The sequence below is a fragment of the Gouania willdenowi genome, chromosome 7 (genome assembly GCF_900634775.1).
Source record: "Gouania willdenowi chromosome 7, fGouWil2.1, whole genome shotgun sequence".
Lineage (NCBI taxonomy): Eukaryota > Metazoa > Chordata > Actinopteri > Blenniiformes > Gobiesocidae > Gouania > Gouania willdenowi.
Genome location: NC_041050.1, coordinates 5,270,846 through 5,285,709, shown reverse-complemented (window position 1 = coordinate 5,285,709; position 14,864 = coordinate 5,270,846). Strand labels below are relative to the sequence as shown.

At 37.5% G+C, this 14,864-nt stretch overlaps 2 protein-coding genes across 2 annotated transcripts; both read left to right on the top strand.

Annotated features, from left to right (window-relative positions):
• The first annotated feature begins 638 nt into the window (after positions 1 to 638).
• Positions 639 to 2,596, top strand: LOC114467452 (ammonium transporter Rh type B). The gene has a single exon (XM_074783814.1). The coding sequence runs from the start codon at positions 752 to 754 to the stop codon at positions 2,168 to 2,170; it is 1,419 nt and encodes a 472-aa protein (XP_074639915.1). The 5' UTR covers positions 639 to 751; the 3' UTR covers positions 2,171 to 2,596.
• Positions 2,597 to 4,329: 1,733 nt separating this feature from the next.
• On the top strand, positions 4,330 to 14,210 carry rbm39b (RNA binding motif protein 39b). Its single transcript, XM_028453759.1, has 15 exons — positions 4,330 to 4,596; positions 6,692 to 6,749; positions 8,224 to 8,273; positions 9,265 to 9,456; positions 9,540 to 9,593; positions 10,498 to 10,615; positions 10,714 to 10,866; positions 10,988 to 11,125; positions 11,591 to 11,656; positions 11,728 to 11,932; positions 12,799 to 12,885; positions 12,968 to 13,061; positions 13,738 to 13,843; positions 13,951 to 14,029; positions 14,110 to 14,210. Exons 2-15 carry the CDS (start codon positions 6,699 to 6,701, stop codon positions 14,208 to 14,210), a joined length of 1,494 nt encoding a protein of 497 aa, XP_028309560.1. The 5' UTR covers positions 4,330 to 4,596; positions 6,692 to 6,698.
• The last annotated feature ends 654 nt before the right edge of the window (positions 14,211 to 14,864 follow it).

Below are 14,864 nucleotides of genomic sequence, written 5' to 3'. Positions count from 1 at the left end.
TAGAAAATAAACACACAAAAGCACAACAAAAATATGCAAAAAGTTAAATAAACATCCTAAATATCCTATATCTTATTTCATTAACTGACATAATTCAATTCAATTCAAACAGCTTTATTGACATGACAAACAAGTTTAAATTGCCAAAGCAAGTGTGACATAGAACGTAGACATAGAAGTACACACAAAAAGAATAAATATTAAAAAGAGCAACATTTTTGTTGTGCAAAAGAATAAAATAAAAATTAGTTTTCACTATATATATGTAGAACAAAATGTACAATTAACTTATAAGTGTTATAAAGGAGAAAATGTTTACATATATCTGTATACAAACACGTGCATCTGGTTATAGTACATACAGTACATGTATACATACATGTACTGTACATAAACAATCTCTATGTAGTTTGGTGGGGGCGTCCTGCTAAGGAGCCACACATAGGTAGAAATGACTCTGAAGAAGGCAGAAGGGAGAAGGCTTTAACTTTAAAAATGTGTGATTTTTATAGAAATATATGATTGAGATAAACAATCTACTGTATGAGTATCTATACTTATCACGATGAAACATACGATAGACTTTTCAGAGCTTGGTTTTATGATGTTGGACAAAGTCCAGCCCCTGCAGCCTTTCACTGTGTTTCACTGTGTTGGTGCGACCAATGTCTTTGACCTGCGTTATCTCACCACCGATAATAACCTCACAGGGAAAAGTCATGACTGTCATTTGCTCTGATGAGCTTTGAGGATGAAGACGCGCTCGCTGAGCCTGAGAGTGAGGTTACCTGTGTTTGTGTTGGTGGCAGAGGTGGCGTTTGTCGGCCTTTACGCTGCCTTCGTCACCTACGACCAACACACCGACGCCCGGCTCCAGTCCAACCACACGGACCTCATGCGTAACTCGGTCTACAAAGACTACCTGGTGTTTACAGACATACAGGTCATGATCTTCCTCGGCTTTGGGTGCCTGATGGCGTTTTTCCGCCTTTATGGTTTCGGAGGGATGGTTTTTAACTTCCTCGTGGCTACTTTTGCCATCCAGTGGGCCATTCTGGTGCAAGGCTACTTCCAGTTCAGTCACAATGGTAAGATCCACCTTGGACTGATTAACCTGATAAATGCAGAGTTTGCCTGTGCTGCTGTGCTGATCTCCTTTGGTGCAGTGCTGGGGAAAACGAGTCCTCTGCAGCTACTCTTCATGGCTCTGCTGGAAGTGCCAGTGTTTGCAGTCACAGAGTGGGCCGTGCTCCACTATCTGAAAATCAATGATGCAGGAGGATCGATTCTGATTCACATCTTTGCTTGTTACTTTGGTCTGGGGGTCACGTTCATGCTCTACAGGCCTGGCCTGAGCAACGGCCATGTGAAGCAGACTAGCAGCTACCAGTCGGACATCCTCTCTGTGATGGGGACTTTGTTCCTGTGGGTGTTCTGGCCTTCATTTAACTCTGCGTTAACGCTGGGGGGGGACGACCAGCACAGGGCCATCCTGCACACCTTCATCTCCCTCAGCGCCTCCACCCTCACGGCCTTCGCTCTCTCAACCATGCTCCACAAAAATGGGAAGATCACCATGGCTGATGTTCAGAACGTGACCCTGGCCGGGGGAGTAACAGTGGGAGCCTCTGTAGACATGATGATAACTCCTGCAGCGGCCTACGCTCTGGGAATGATGGGCGCCACCGCATGCATGCTGGGATACAAGTACTTGAGTCCCTTTTTGGCACGGCGCTGCAGGATCCAGGATCAGTGTGGAATACACAACTTACACGGACTAACAGCACTTATATCCTGTGCTGCTGGGATTTGGGCCATACTGGTGGCCACTGAGGAGGATTATGGTCCCAGTTTGTATGAGATCTTCACTCACAGAGCGCCACAAGAAGGAGATCCAAAGCTCAAAGAGCTCCAGACGTTGATTCCCAGTTTACGCCCAGGTTTGGGAAGGACTGCCCAGCAGCAGGCTCTGTTCCAGGCAGCAGCCGTGGTTTCCACCATTGGATTGTCAGCAGTGGGCGGAATCATCACTGGGTTCATTTTAAGGCTGCCGTACCTCGCACCACCATCAGATGACTTGTGTTTTGACGACAAAGCATTTTTTGAGGTTCCTGCAGAATACGATTCACCACTTTATCTCCATCACACAATAGAGGACTCTGCAACCTAATGGGACCAGACAGTAACACTTTACTTTAAGTTTTATACATAAGGCTGACATTGTGCTGTCATTATCTGTCATTAGCAAGAATCAGGTGTCATGAAGGCTGTGATTAAGTGCTGTTCGCTAAATTATGACATCTTTGGAGCCATGTTGGCATTTCTTGGGTTAGGTGGAGGAATCAATTGGGGTTAGGTAGGGTTAGGTGCATTGATTATTGGTCTTGATGAAGCCTCATGAATAGTCCTGGGACTGATCCAGCTTGGAATAGGGAATCAAAGGCAGGGCATGGGCCAGCATATGTGACAGGTTTCTCCATACCGGGTACATTCATCAAAAAGGTTTGTGAAGGTGTATCAGTACGGAGTGTTAGTTAATTTTAGGGTTAGGGTTAGGGTAGCGAAAGGCTAGGGTTGGGGTAACAAAGGGGTAGTGAACGACACTTAATGACAGCCTTCATGACACCTTATTCACGATAATGACAGGTTTCATTTCATAATAATGACAGCGTAATGTCAGACTTATGTATAAAAACTCAAAGTAAAGTGTTACCAAAAAGACTAGAAATGCAAATACAAGCCTTTACAAATGTTTGTGGGAATGTTTTTTTTTACAATCTTGTTGACAGCCTCCGTTTACAGTGAATATAATATGTTTACATTTAAGTAGTTTGATAAGCACTACACATTATCTGATGCAGCTTTAAACACCACCTTGAAACTTTTTAACAGGAAATATGAGTGATGAAAAAAATAAATAAAAAAGCTACATCTCCAAAGTGTAATCATATCCATCTATCTATCTATCTATCTATCTATCTATCTATCTATCTATCTATCTATCTATCTATCTATCTATCTATCTATTTATCTATCTATCTATCTATCTATCTATCTATTTTTGGCAGTTTATGTGATGATTGTAACTAGTATTTTTTTTATTTAGCTTCAGTTGACTATCTTTTTTATTCAACATGTTTTAAGACGTATTCAAATAACCCCATTGCATTTAAAACAGATGATTATTATGAGTGTGTTATTACTGTGAAGTGTAATGTGACCATCAGCACTGAGGATGCTGTATTTACAACAGTTCTCTTTATTCTTCTCCATGATTCATACACTTAAAAAATCAAATGCAATGTGGAAGTAATCCATACATCCCTCCATTTTCAGACCCGCTTGTTCCTGTTTTTCAAGGTCGCGGGATAGGTAATCCAAGTAATCAAATTACCTTACTCAGATAGAGTAATATAAGCAATTACGTAACAAATTACATTTTTGGGCATGTCTTCTGTAATCTGTAACAAATTACATTTTGAAAGTAACCTTCCCAACACCGTATTTAGCACATTTATTTAAAACATTATAAATGTAACATTACTAAACTTCAATTATTTACAACTCTATTAAATATATACCCTACTACTAACCTTGGGAAAGATGAAAGCCAATAAAAAATACATCAATAACTGAAAAAAATATGTTTAAAATGTATTAATCTATCATCCAACAATTTTAAAAAAATGTATTAGTGGTTTATTATTACATTAATAATGAATAGTTTTAACAATTTGACTTTTAAATGTCAATTTTGTTACTGTAAAAGAGCATCCGATTTTTGTCATAAAATAATCTATGTGTAAGTAAAATTTTGCAGATTAAAATAATCATATTTAGTTAGTTAGTTAGTTATTCAGCTACAAGTGCAGTTGTCATTGATTGATCCAGATTCATTAGTTATCATAAAGAAGTGTTTGTCATATTTGTGTCTTTATTATTCAATAATAAAAAAAAAAGCAAAAACAATTCAATCAAAAAAAGTTTACTTCAATCAACAACAACAACAAAAAACATTTTCAATCAAAGAAAAGTGTGGGGTTTTTTGTTTTTTTTACATTTGAAAACTTTTTTTTTCTTTGATTGAAAATATGCATTTTGGATTGAAGTAAACTTTTTTTTAATTTAATTTTTTTTTATTGATTGAATAAAAAAGGCATAAATGTACCTCATATTGTTGCGGCAGTGGTAAAGTTTGAATATTCTACTAACTTCATTCGAAGGCGTAAACTCGTCATAGTGTAATACCCCTTTTAACCACTGAACGGCAGCAATATGCCAGTCGGCGTCGAGCCTGCGGGAAATGCCCTAGAGTCGAAGAAGATCTTCTTCTTCTGTGTGTCCAGTAGGTGACAGTAGAGAGTCGGTGAACAACGCCGCTGCTGCTGAAAACTCTAGAAGACAACGAAGAAGAAGAAGAGGAAAGAAGAAAGGCCACGAGCGCTGCCTCCAACAAGCTTACGTAACTTCGATTTTGTTCCACTTTTTAGTCTGTTTCTTCGACATTCGTTGAGAAGAACACCGAAGAGGATATCTCCTGTCCAGCGTTAGGCAACACATTCTCACTTTGGAGGCACGTTTTTCTGCCTTTTCACGGTAATGTCGCTGTTTGCTAAGCCAGCTAGCAATTTTTAGCTGCCGCGGAAACAGTGTTCGCTGCCATGTTGTTTTTAGTGCCCGCTGAACAAACGCCAGCATGTTAACGACAAAAACATCCACTAGGAATAAGTTAGCTAATAAAATGTAGCCCCTTTCCTATTTATTTTTGCTTTATATTGATAATTGAGGCAGAAATGTCCATAATATTGATTTTGTAGGCGTATTATTTGAAGTGTGGCCTGTTGGTTCACGACCGACGGGATTCCAGACCAAACCGTCAGTCTCGTGTTCAACAACACGCTTTTGACCAACTCTTCATTATTTAAGTCCTATTATGGCATTATAAGATCTTTTAATTGCGCTCAAAGCAATTTTAAGTTTTAATTAATACTCACCGTGTGTTACATTGGAAGAAAACATATCGGGTACTGAATATAAGGGTAGGACTAAATAACTTTATACTTGTTCCTACTCCTTTTCGCGCTTGTAAACTGAGATGTTTAAGTGATTGTGAATCAAATCAATGGTCTTTTTCTGCTGTTGTAATTTATCTTTTTTTTGTTTTAAGTAAACTAATGATCGGTTATCATTTTGCATATTCAAAATGAGGACATTTATTAAAAACGTTTAATAATCACACTTAATTCTTTCGATTGTGTAACTTAAATCTAATATTTCAAATATCTTGTGTAGGGGTAAGATGTACTATTGATTTCCAATCTGTGCACATAATTCTGCGTTTTGGGATCTTTATACATAGAATGTAGACATCAATGTTGCGTTACGAATTTGTTGGTTAGTACTTTTGACTAAGGGTGTAAGGATTCACTCAACTCCCGATACGATTCGTTTCACGATTTATTTTACAAAATGGGACTGTAGTCAAATGATGACTGAAAAATATTCCTTTTTTTTGGGGGGGGGGACTAGAAAATACTGTATTTTCCTTTTATTTTTAATTGTAAAAATAATCCCTTGATAAACTATTCAAAACAATGCAATTTAACTAAAAATAAATCTTGAATGAAAAAAAAAAGGAATAATACAAATCAATGCCAATCGTGATACCTATGAATCGATTTTTAACTTCCTTACGATTAATCGTTACATCCCTACTTTTGACTAATAAATCTGGTGTTTGACTATTAAAGGTCCTCCTTGTATTTGGTGATTTATTGCATTTATTAATTTTTTTAGGCCGTTAGACTGCCACTCTGCATACGCAGTGCCCTTCAATGGCCAGTTTAGGTCACGTGATAGGTGCACCACGTGACTTAAAGTTCCGTCAGTTGTATTTTAGCTCATATTTATTTGTAGCTACCCCACTAACATGGCAAGTCATAATTATAAGTTAGTAAATGTATAATTGAGAGTTAGTAAAGTTATAGTTGTGAGATAAAAACTGAGCATTTGCTGCAGTCTACCAACACTGTTACTATTCTTAATTCATTTTGAATATTAATTCAATATAAACATATTTTGGCTGTTTATTCACTTCTTAGAAACAACTCATGGCACATAGTGTAGAAAATAGTGGAAGTACCGTATATAAATATGTCTTAATTGCAAAAATGATCGTCACATCTTTGATTCTTTGCAACTTTACTTAAAAAAATAATTTTAATGATGGCTTTCTATCTCATAATTATGACTTTCTATAGTGGTGGAAACTTGCTTCTATAGATATGTGTTGGATTTGATGTTTTAAAAAAGAATGAATGTATTTTTTGCAGGACACAATATCTCAAGACAACACACAGAGATGCGTTGAACAACTAATTTTATCAACATTTCTGTAAACAAGTCATTCTACTTATTTATTCTTATGGGAGTCTTACTCTGTGCAATTCTGTTTTTTAATATAATGCTCTGTCTAGAATAAATAACAATATTTGTGGTGTCACTTTGGTAAACCATTCCTTGCAATTAAAAAGCAAAAGAAAGTTTGTTGCATCGATAGCATTTTGATTTACCTTACCTGTGAAAATGTCACCGTGTAGCTGTTTTTTAGTTATTTTTAGGGCCACCCATTAGCATCCACGTCTCATTTCTAGCACAAGTTTTAACGGTGCCTATTTTTACTTGTTTACAGGATAAAAATGGCTGATGACTTTGACGTTGAGGCCATGCTGGAGGCTCCTTACAGAAAGGTGGGTTGAGACGCAGTTACAGCCGTGAAGCCTGTTATGATGTCATGATTTTACTCCTGTTGTTGTTTTTGATGCTGTGACAAAGTTGACTTGAATGTTTGTGTGGTGTGATTGAGTATTTAAGACGCAATACAGAATTATAAATAAATCCACATCTATCTCTCTTTATAGACTTCCCTAATGATATCTCACCTCTACTCCCATGAATTCATCTTTGATTCCACTGTGAACTGTGAAAAAAAGGAAGGTAGTTATTGCGCATATACTGATGTACTGTGGTTCACTTTAGGACTAAAAGAGATTCAACCTCTAAAAACATCCAATCCCTATTCAGTTGCAACTAGATGAATACCAAAGGTTGATAAGCCCATCTTTATCTGTCCAGCAAAGGAGGCAGTATTCAGATTTACAATCTGCATGTTGGTGCTCTATGACAAAGGAACTTTAGCTCATGATTCACCATATTTCTACTCTCCTGCTGTTTTTACATTTCTAGATGAGATGCTTTTTAGTTGTTTTTTTTTTTTTTTGTTAAATATTTGATTTTAATTTTATTTCTTTATTACATTGTGCTTATGAGTGTAATTATTTAGTGACTACATTTTTACTGTTTTTGACATAAATGCTAAAGTTGAAATGTAAACATGTAGAAGTTGTAAATCTTGGTTGTGTGTAAAAAAGACATGTTACTTATTTTTTTATTTTATATTTGCCAGTAAATTAGAATACTGCCTCTTTGCTCTAGTCTATTGTAATGTGAATCAGCATCTTGATGTTTATTTGCATGCTACACAACATGCTACTTCTATTTAGCATTTATGTATTGTTACAGTATGTTACATTTTCACTTGCTAATCTAAAAACAATTGAAGTCAGACTTAAGGAATATGGTAGTGTAACACGTGGCTGAATTTTTATTTAGATTTACTTTTTTAATCTTTTATTTTCCTTGGGCGTCAATATTACTAAGAAGTGTGAATCCCTGTTTGCTTCAGGGCAAGATGTGTGACAGAGGTGGCATCGAGCTCTTACAGTCCAAGAACGAAAATGGGTGAAGATCACTGGACTGACACCAACCACACAGGATCTCTTTTAGTGGCCCGTGACTCATACGTGGTCACATGATTAGACACAAATAGTGGCATTGGTACGACTTTTAGGAATGGGAATGAAGTGAAGATGGATATCCTGTTACTACCAAAGCTTCCTGAACTTTGCTAATCAATCAGTGACAGCCGTCCATTGGCTTTTGTTTTGCTAACTTAAGTTGTGAGCAGTCTCATTAAGTAAAACGTGGGATGGGAAGCTACTGGGGTGGTGGAGAAAGGACTGGCCAGCCATGCTGTAATGTTTGCATTATTATTAATTCTATATATTTGTTATTCTCTTTTGTCCCGTCCCTTCCCCCTTTACCTTGACGACTTGAAATGTCTCATCTTCGTCCTCATGATGTTCTTCTATCAACCCTGCTTAGGATGAGAACAAGTCCTCTCATGCAAACGGACACGATGACCAGAGCAGGAAGTAAGTAATGCACCACCAAACCATTCACATCCTTCACCATTTGGTTTTTTAAAAAAAGAGTTGGCTGTGTTTGAAATGTCATACTAACGTACTACTCATACTAAGTCAGATGTCAAAAGGAGTATGTAGTGCATTGCCATGAATCTGACAATACGATAGATCCCGAAACTAAACACTACAGTATACGTCGCGATATATCGCAATATCAACAATTGCTAATTTCACCTTTACAGGTACAAAATAATCTGAAATAAAATGTATTTTTTTTTTTTTTTTTATCTTCCGAGATCATGTAAATGGTAACTAACTGTAATTGAAGTACCAATATCAAAAACAAGTGGTATGTTTATCGTACTGGTTTTTTCTTTAAACATGATTTGAAAAATAGATTTTAAAATAATCACACGTTGAATTGTTGCAGAATTGATTTTTTTTTTTTAGGACCCTTATTAGATGTTCTGGAAAGATTGAGTATGTGAGAAATACCCGGATGTATACTATATCGGGACATTTCTTAAGTATGCACGGTGGGCACATTAGTCATACTTAAAAGCATCTCTTCTTGTCTCCTTTGTAAATAGGGATCTTGTTTTGCCCGTAGCACAATGGCGGGTCTCTGAAATGTCGGCATGGAATCTGTTTTTCTCTAGTTTTATGAATAAAATCCCCACATGTTGATATTCTACTTAATCACTTTCTCACTTAAAATGTTTTCAGAACTTTCTAGGGTGAAGAATCAACAGAGATATTTAGCCTCTGTGTGATTCAGGTTTTTGTCGTTGGTTCAAAATACATCTTGAGACATTTGGGGGAATACTTCAGTGGAAACGGTCATCACCCTGATCATACTTATACTATATAGTAAACAGTATATACTCATTGAGTCTGTCGTGTATCGTACGGATTATGCCATTTCGAACACAGCCAGAGGGTAAACTAAATTATGGATGTTACTTTGCATGTTGAGCTTCTTGTGCCCCCACCTTTTCAGAAAAAGGAGGAGCAGGAGCCGTAGCCCCGGCTCCAGAAAAAGGAGAAGCCGAAGTAGGAGCAAAGATAAAAGGAAGGCCAAGAGGAGGAGCAAGAGCAGAGAGAAAAAACGCAGCCGTAGCAGAGAGCGCCATCGCAGCCGCTCCAGGAGCAAGGAGCGCTCCGGACGCTACAAAGCACGCAAGAGCCCTGTGTACGTCAGAACACGTGGAGGAGATCACTGATGCATTTAAGTTTTACCTTTCACTGTTCATCACCTTTTGTTTTTCATTTCAGGCGTAAACGTTCCAAAAGTCGGAGTCCTTTCAAGAAAGAGAAAAGTCCCATTAGGTGAGTAGAAATGGCAATTTCTATTCTTTACATGTCTGTCGGGCTGCGTTTAAGAGAAAAACAAGAGCGCTCTGAGAGCTCCATTATCCTCTGGTAGATGTTATCTGCATCATTGATCATGTTATTATGATCATTCACACTTGAAAACAGGGGTGGTAAACTAATTTTAGTTCAGGGGCTAAATATGGACCAGTTTGATTTCTAGAGGGCTGCAGATTTTAGGGGAAAAAGAAGAATTTATCATTGTGCCATAGTTTTTACTATCAGTCCCTGCAGGATCTTCACTTCAAAAATTCTTGATTTTGTAAGTAATTTAAAGGAATTGTTTGTGAGAAATTGACTAGATTTATGGAAATATTTAGAGATATTTCCAAAATTTGTAATTAAAAATGATTATGTGCTTTAAACAAAGTAAAACTGCAAGCCCTTAAAAATATAGTAGTTTCATTAAATTGGTGACTTTAAGATATCTACAACTGGATTATTGGATAATTTACACAATAATTAATGTTTCCTCTGTCATTTTTACTGTCTGCTGTGTGCCAAATTAGATGCTCAAAAGGGTCGGATTTGGCCCCCGGGCCACAAGTTTGACACACCTGCTTTAGAGGCCTAAAAGACATTTGTGGCTGTGCTTATGACTGTCATGCACAGTCACCAGCAGGGGGTGTTATAGAACAATTTTCTAGAGTCATATTGATCCAGATCATCTCCAAAATGTAACCTTGTTCCTTTTCCCATTTCAGATCTTTCCTGAATTTCCTCAAAATCAGTGCATTAGTTTTAGAGTTGGACCGAGCACAGACAAATAACACCAGCAAAACCACATTTACCTCAGCAAAGGTTAAATTAAGGCTGTCTATGATCACATTTTAATCACATTTTTTATTCCCAATATTCTCAGGCAACCCATCGACAATCTGACCCCAGAGGAGAGGGATTCCCGCACAGTGTTCTGCATGCAGCTCGCTGCCAGAATCAGAGCGCGAGACCTGGAAGATTTTTTCTCAGCTGTTGGAAAAGTCAGTTGACCTTAAAAATTTCTCTCAACAAATCAACTCTTATTCCTAGTTTATAAATGTTGCATAAATATTGATGATGTTACTGCTTCATTCTGCAGGTCAGAGATGTCAGAATGATCTCAGACAGAAACTCCCGCAGATCCAAGGGCATTGCTTACATTGAGTTTGTGGAGGCGTCGTCCGTCCCACTCGCCATCGGCCTGACGGGCCAGAGGCTGCTTGGAGTGCCCATCATTGTCCAGGCATCTCAGGTGTGTTAGCTTAGCACTTATGAACTGTTACTGAATCCTTTACTGAGAAACTATTCTGCTGCAGCACATGAGAACGATCATGTACTGATTTGGATTTCTAACACTCCTCTGTTCTATCCAGGCTGAGAAGAACCGAGCAGCAGCTGCTGCCAACAACCTGCAGAAAGGAAGCTCTGGTCCGATGCGACTGTACGTGGGCTCACTGCACTTCAACATCACAGAAGAGATGCTTCGAGGGATCTTTGAGCCTTTTGGAAAGGTCAGTCAAAGCTAGTTTTACACACACCATTCATCTGATTGCCTGTCGATACTTTTATTATTACCAGGTTATGTTTTCACCTGCGTCTGTTCATCTGTTAGCAAGATAATTTGAAAGGTTATGAACGGATTTTGATTACATTTTCAGGAAATTTTAATAATAGGACAAGGAACAGGTGATTACATTTTGGTGACGTTCTGGATGACCAAAAATGAGCAAATACCACTTGTAAAAATCACAATATGCGTGGATGTGCCTGTTCCTTTAAGCATGGTGGCTTATGGGTAATGTAGTAGTGGTAGGGAAGTGCTGTTACACAAAACTGCCAAATATCCATTAGTCTTTCAAAGATGACATATTATTGACTAAAGAGAGAGAAAAGCCCCAAGTCTTATTAAAATTGTCTTAACAACCTCTGATACTGTGTCGATTCTTTAATGTTAATGTCATGATTTGTCTCCACAGATTGAAGGAATTCAGCTGATGATGGACAGTGAGACCGGGCGATCCAAGGGATATGGGTTCATATCGGTGCGTAACGTGGAGCTGTTTGGATTTATATATTTTTTATTCTCACTCACTTGAACTCTCACTCTTTGCAGTTTTCAGATGCAGAATGTGCGAAGAAGGCGCTGGAGCAGCTCAACGGCTTCGAGCTGGCCGGGCGTCCAATGAAAGTAGGTCATGTGACGGAACGCTCGGACTCGTCCACGGCCAGTTCATTCCTGGATAACGACGAACTGGAGAGGACTGGGATTGACCTGGGAACCACAGGGCGTCTGCAGCTGATGGCTCGTCTCGCTGAAGGTTTGTAGGTTTGGCTGAAACACAAGCTCTGCTTTTAGCCCTGGGAAGGAAGGAAATCACAAACATTCATAGTCTAAACTAGTCTTATTACATATATACAGAGGTGTACTGATTTATTAAGAATCAATCATTTTATTTTCCATTTGTGCATACACTAATAGTCAACACACATAAGAATCACTTGGTCATAAAAACATTTAAAAACACACAATTGATAAGAAAAACACATAATATATAAAAAATTACAACTGTACAAGAAAAGTTCATCCTACTCATGTAGAAGAACTGTTATTTGATTGAAATTTTTTTCAAGTACAAGTAAAAAGTTGCTCAATTAAATAGTACTCAAAGTAAAAGTTATTAGTTTCACCCTGCCACATTTATTTTTGGTAATAAATCTTGCCACGGTTCCCGTGAGTACAGTAAACATTTCATGTATAAACTTATAAAGGAAGCGACCACATCTTCTGCAATTATAACTTTTTTTTTTTTCCAGTATAAAAATTAAGGTTTGTCAAAATGCCCAATTATTTTTAAAATAAAAACTATAATTATTTATATATATATATATATATATATAAATAGATTTATGAACTTGGAAAAAAAGTGCCATGCCATTACTGTATTTCTTTTAAAACATACTTGACTACAAGTAAAATTACTGATTTAGAAATATAGTCAAAAGTACAAGTACTCATAAAAGCAACTCAGTTAAAGTAACGTTAATACTTGTAATCTATTACTTTCACCTCTGCATATAAATCTTTGTAAGGAGCTGATGTGTTGCTGGTTGTCTTGGTGCTAAAATGCAGCTTTTCTTTGGTGTCTGAGTCAAAGTGTGACGTTGTCTTTGTGGTTCTCCTCAGGAACCGGTCTTAAGATCCCTCCTGCTGCTCAGCAGGCTCTACAGATGACTGGTTCCATCCCCTTTGGAAACATCGCTGCTCCACCAAGTCAGTGCCTGCCTGAACCTTCTCACCTCCTCCTGTCTTTTATTTACATACTCACTAAAATCATTCCTCTCCACTTTAACAGTTCCCACTCCAACTCCAAGCCAAGCTTTGAACCTCCCGTCTCAGCCACTGGCAACTCACTGCCTCCAGCTGTCCAACCTGTTCAACCCACAGGCGTAAGTCTGAAAGCAACACTCTAGTATGCATTTCTGTGTTTAATGATGATGATCCCCTGTGTAGGACAAAAAGCTTCTACAGTTGTACATCTAGAGCCTTGTTAGAGCCCGATATGTGACAACGACCCGAATTGTTCTAAAAATAAAAGTAATAAAACTGGTCAATAATGTAACAATGCTGAGCCCGAAACATAAAAACTTTTTGTCCAAAATGTGGAATTTTTTGTTATGGGGCAGGCAAAACATTTTAACATTTTATTACATCATAGTGAATCTGATTTATGAATTGAATGGCTTATTGTTTCAATGTAGTCATATCGTACACAAGTGTGTATGCTTAAATGTGTGTATATATTGTCAAAATTAATATAGCTTGTCATTTTTGGTAACTGTTTTCTTACCTTCATATATATACATTTTTTAAAAAAGTTTGTTTTGGGCTCAGCATGTTACATTATTGACCAGTTATTACAGTTCGGGTTTTATTCTTTTTTCTTTTTTTTTTTTAACAGCATTTTGGGTCTTGTAACATATCGGGCCATTTTTGTTCCAAATAGTGAATTCTGTTCATTGCTATAACAAACTCTGAGGCTTGTGCATGTTAATTTAAGCTAGTGAGGAACACACTGAGCTTTATCGACTGACTGTGTGAATAACTCATGTTTTTTATCCTCAGAGAAAACGATCCCACCTGGGCTGTTGAAATCCAGGACGATGTGATCGACGAATGTAACAAGCACGGAGGAGTCGTTCACATTTATGTCGACAAGAACTCTGCTCAAGTAAGTTAAACGGTTTGAGTGTTTGTGACTTTTCACTTTTTCAACAATTGAATTGTTCTTTTATTAATATTAACTAACATTGTGTTGTGACCTTTTTTATTTCCCAGGGTAACGTGTATGTGAAGTGTCCCTCAATACCTGCTGCGATGGCGACTGTTAACGCACTTCATGGACGCTGGTTTGCAGGTAAAGATTTTTTTTTTTTTAATGGAAATACTGAGCATGTGTTTTTCTCTCGCTCACCTTCGTTCTTTCCATGTTTGCAGGTAAAATGATCACCGCCGCCTACGTTCCTTTACCGACCTACCACAACCTCTTCCCGGATTCTGTAACAGCGAAGCAGCTTCTAATGCCGACTCGCCGATAGTCTGACACATGCTTTTCACAGCGGGTGTACATAGCATTTGTTTGCATTTATGAATAATGTCATTGAAACTGACGCATTGAAATTAGTTGGCTGTGTGTAATAAAAGTGGCCTCCAGTTCACACCACATTGGAAATTACTTTTTTTTTTTTTTTTGTTTCCTTTTTCATTTTTAGTTGTTTTTCAAACTTTGTCAGTTTGTGTTGTGAATTACCACGGGGAGGAGTTCTCTGTGGGTATCTATTGCTCTCTATGTTTTTAAATATTACCGTCTTTAAACTGCTTGTTCAGAATAAGCCGTTTTAGAGTCACAATTTGCAGAGTTACAAAATGTGTTGAGTTAGTAGGCCTTAAATGCCAAAAAAATATCAATATCATCTGTAATCCTTTGTAACTTTATACAGCCATAATTTCATTTTTGTATGAAGGCTCCCAATAAACTTGAAAAAAATTGGAAAATTTGTTTTTCTCGGTTTTAAGAGACTGTCAATTCCAGGTGGAGACCGTAATACATTTGTTATTAAAGTCTTAATCCCAGCATTGGATCCAATGTTTGTAATGAGTTAATTTGGGTTTATAATAAAAAAATGGTACAAATACAGACTAAGCATTACATCTCTAAAGCTTGTTTTTTCACCTTTGACTAAATGCTTTGA

Bases quoted from the DNA above. Each gene is read 5' to 3' on its own strand.
- LOC114467452 (XM_074783814.1), top strand. From the start codon at position 752: ATGAAGACGCGCTCGCTGAGCCTGAGAGTGAGGTTACCTGTGTTTGTG.
- rbm39b (XM_028453759.1), top strand. From the start codon at position 6,699: ATGGCTGATGACTTTGACGTTGAGGCCATGCTGGAGGCTCCTTACAGA. The intron at 9,594-10,497 runs GTGAGTAGAAAT...CAATATTCTCAG, and splicing joins AAAGAGAAAAGTCCCATTAG to GCAACCCATCGACAATCTGA. The intron at 13,062-13,737 runs GTAAGTCTGAAA...TTTTATCCTCAG, and splicing joins AACCTGTTCAACCCACAGGC to AGAAAACGATCCCACCTGGG.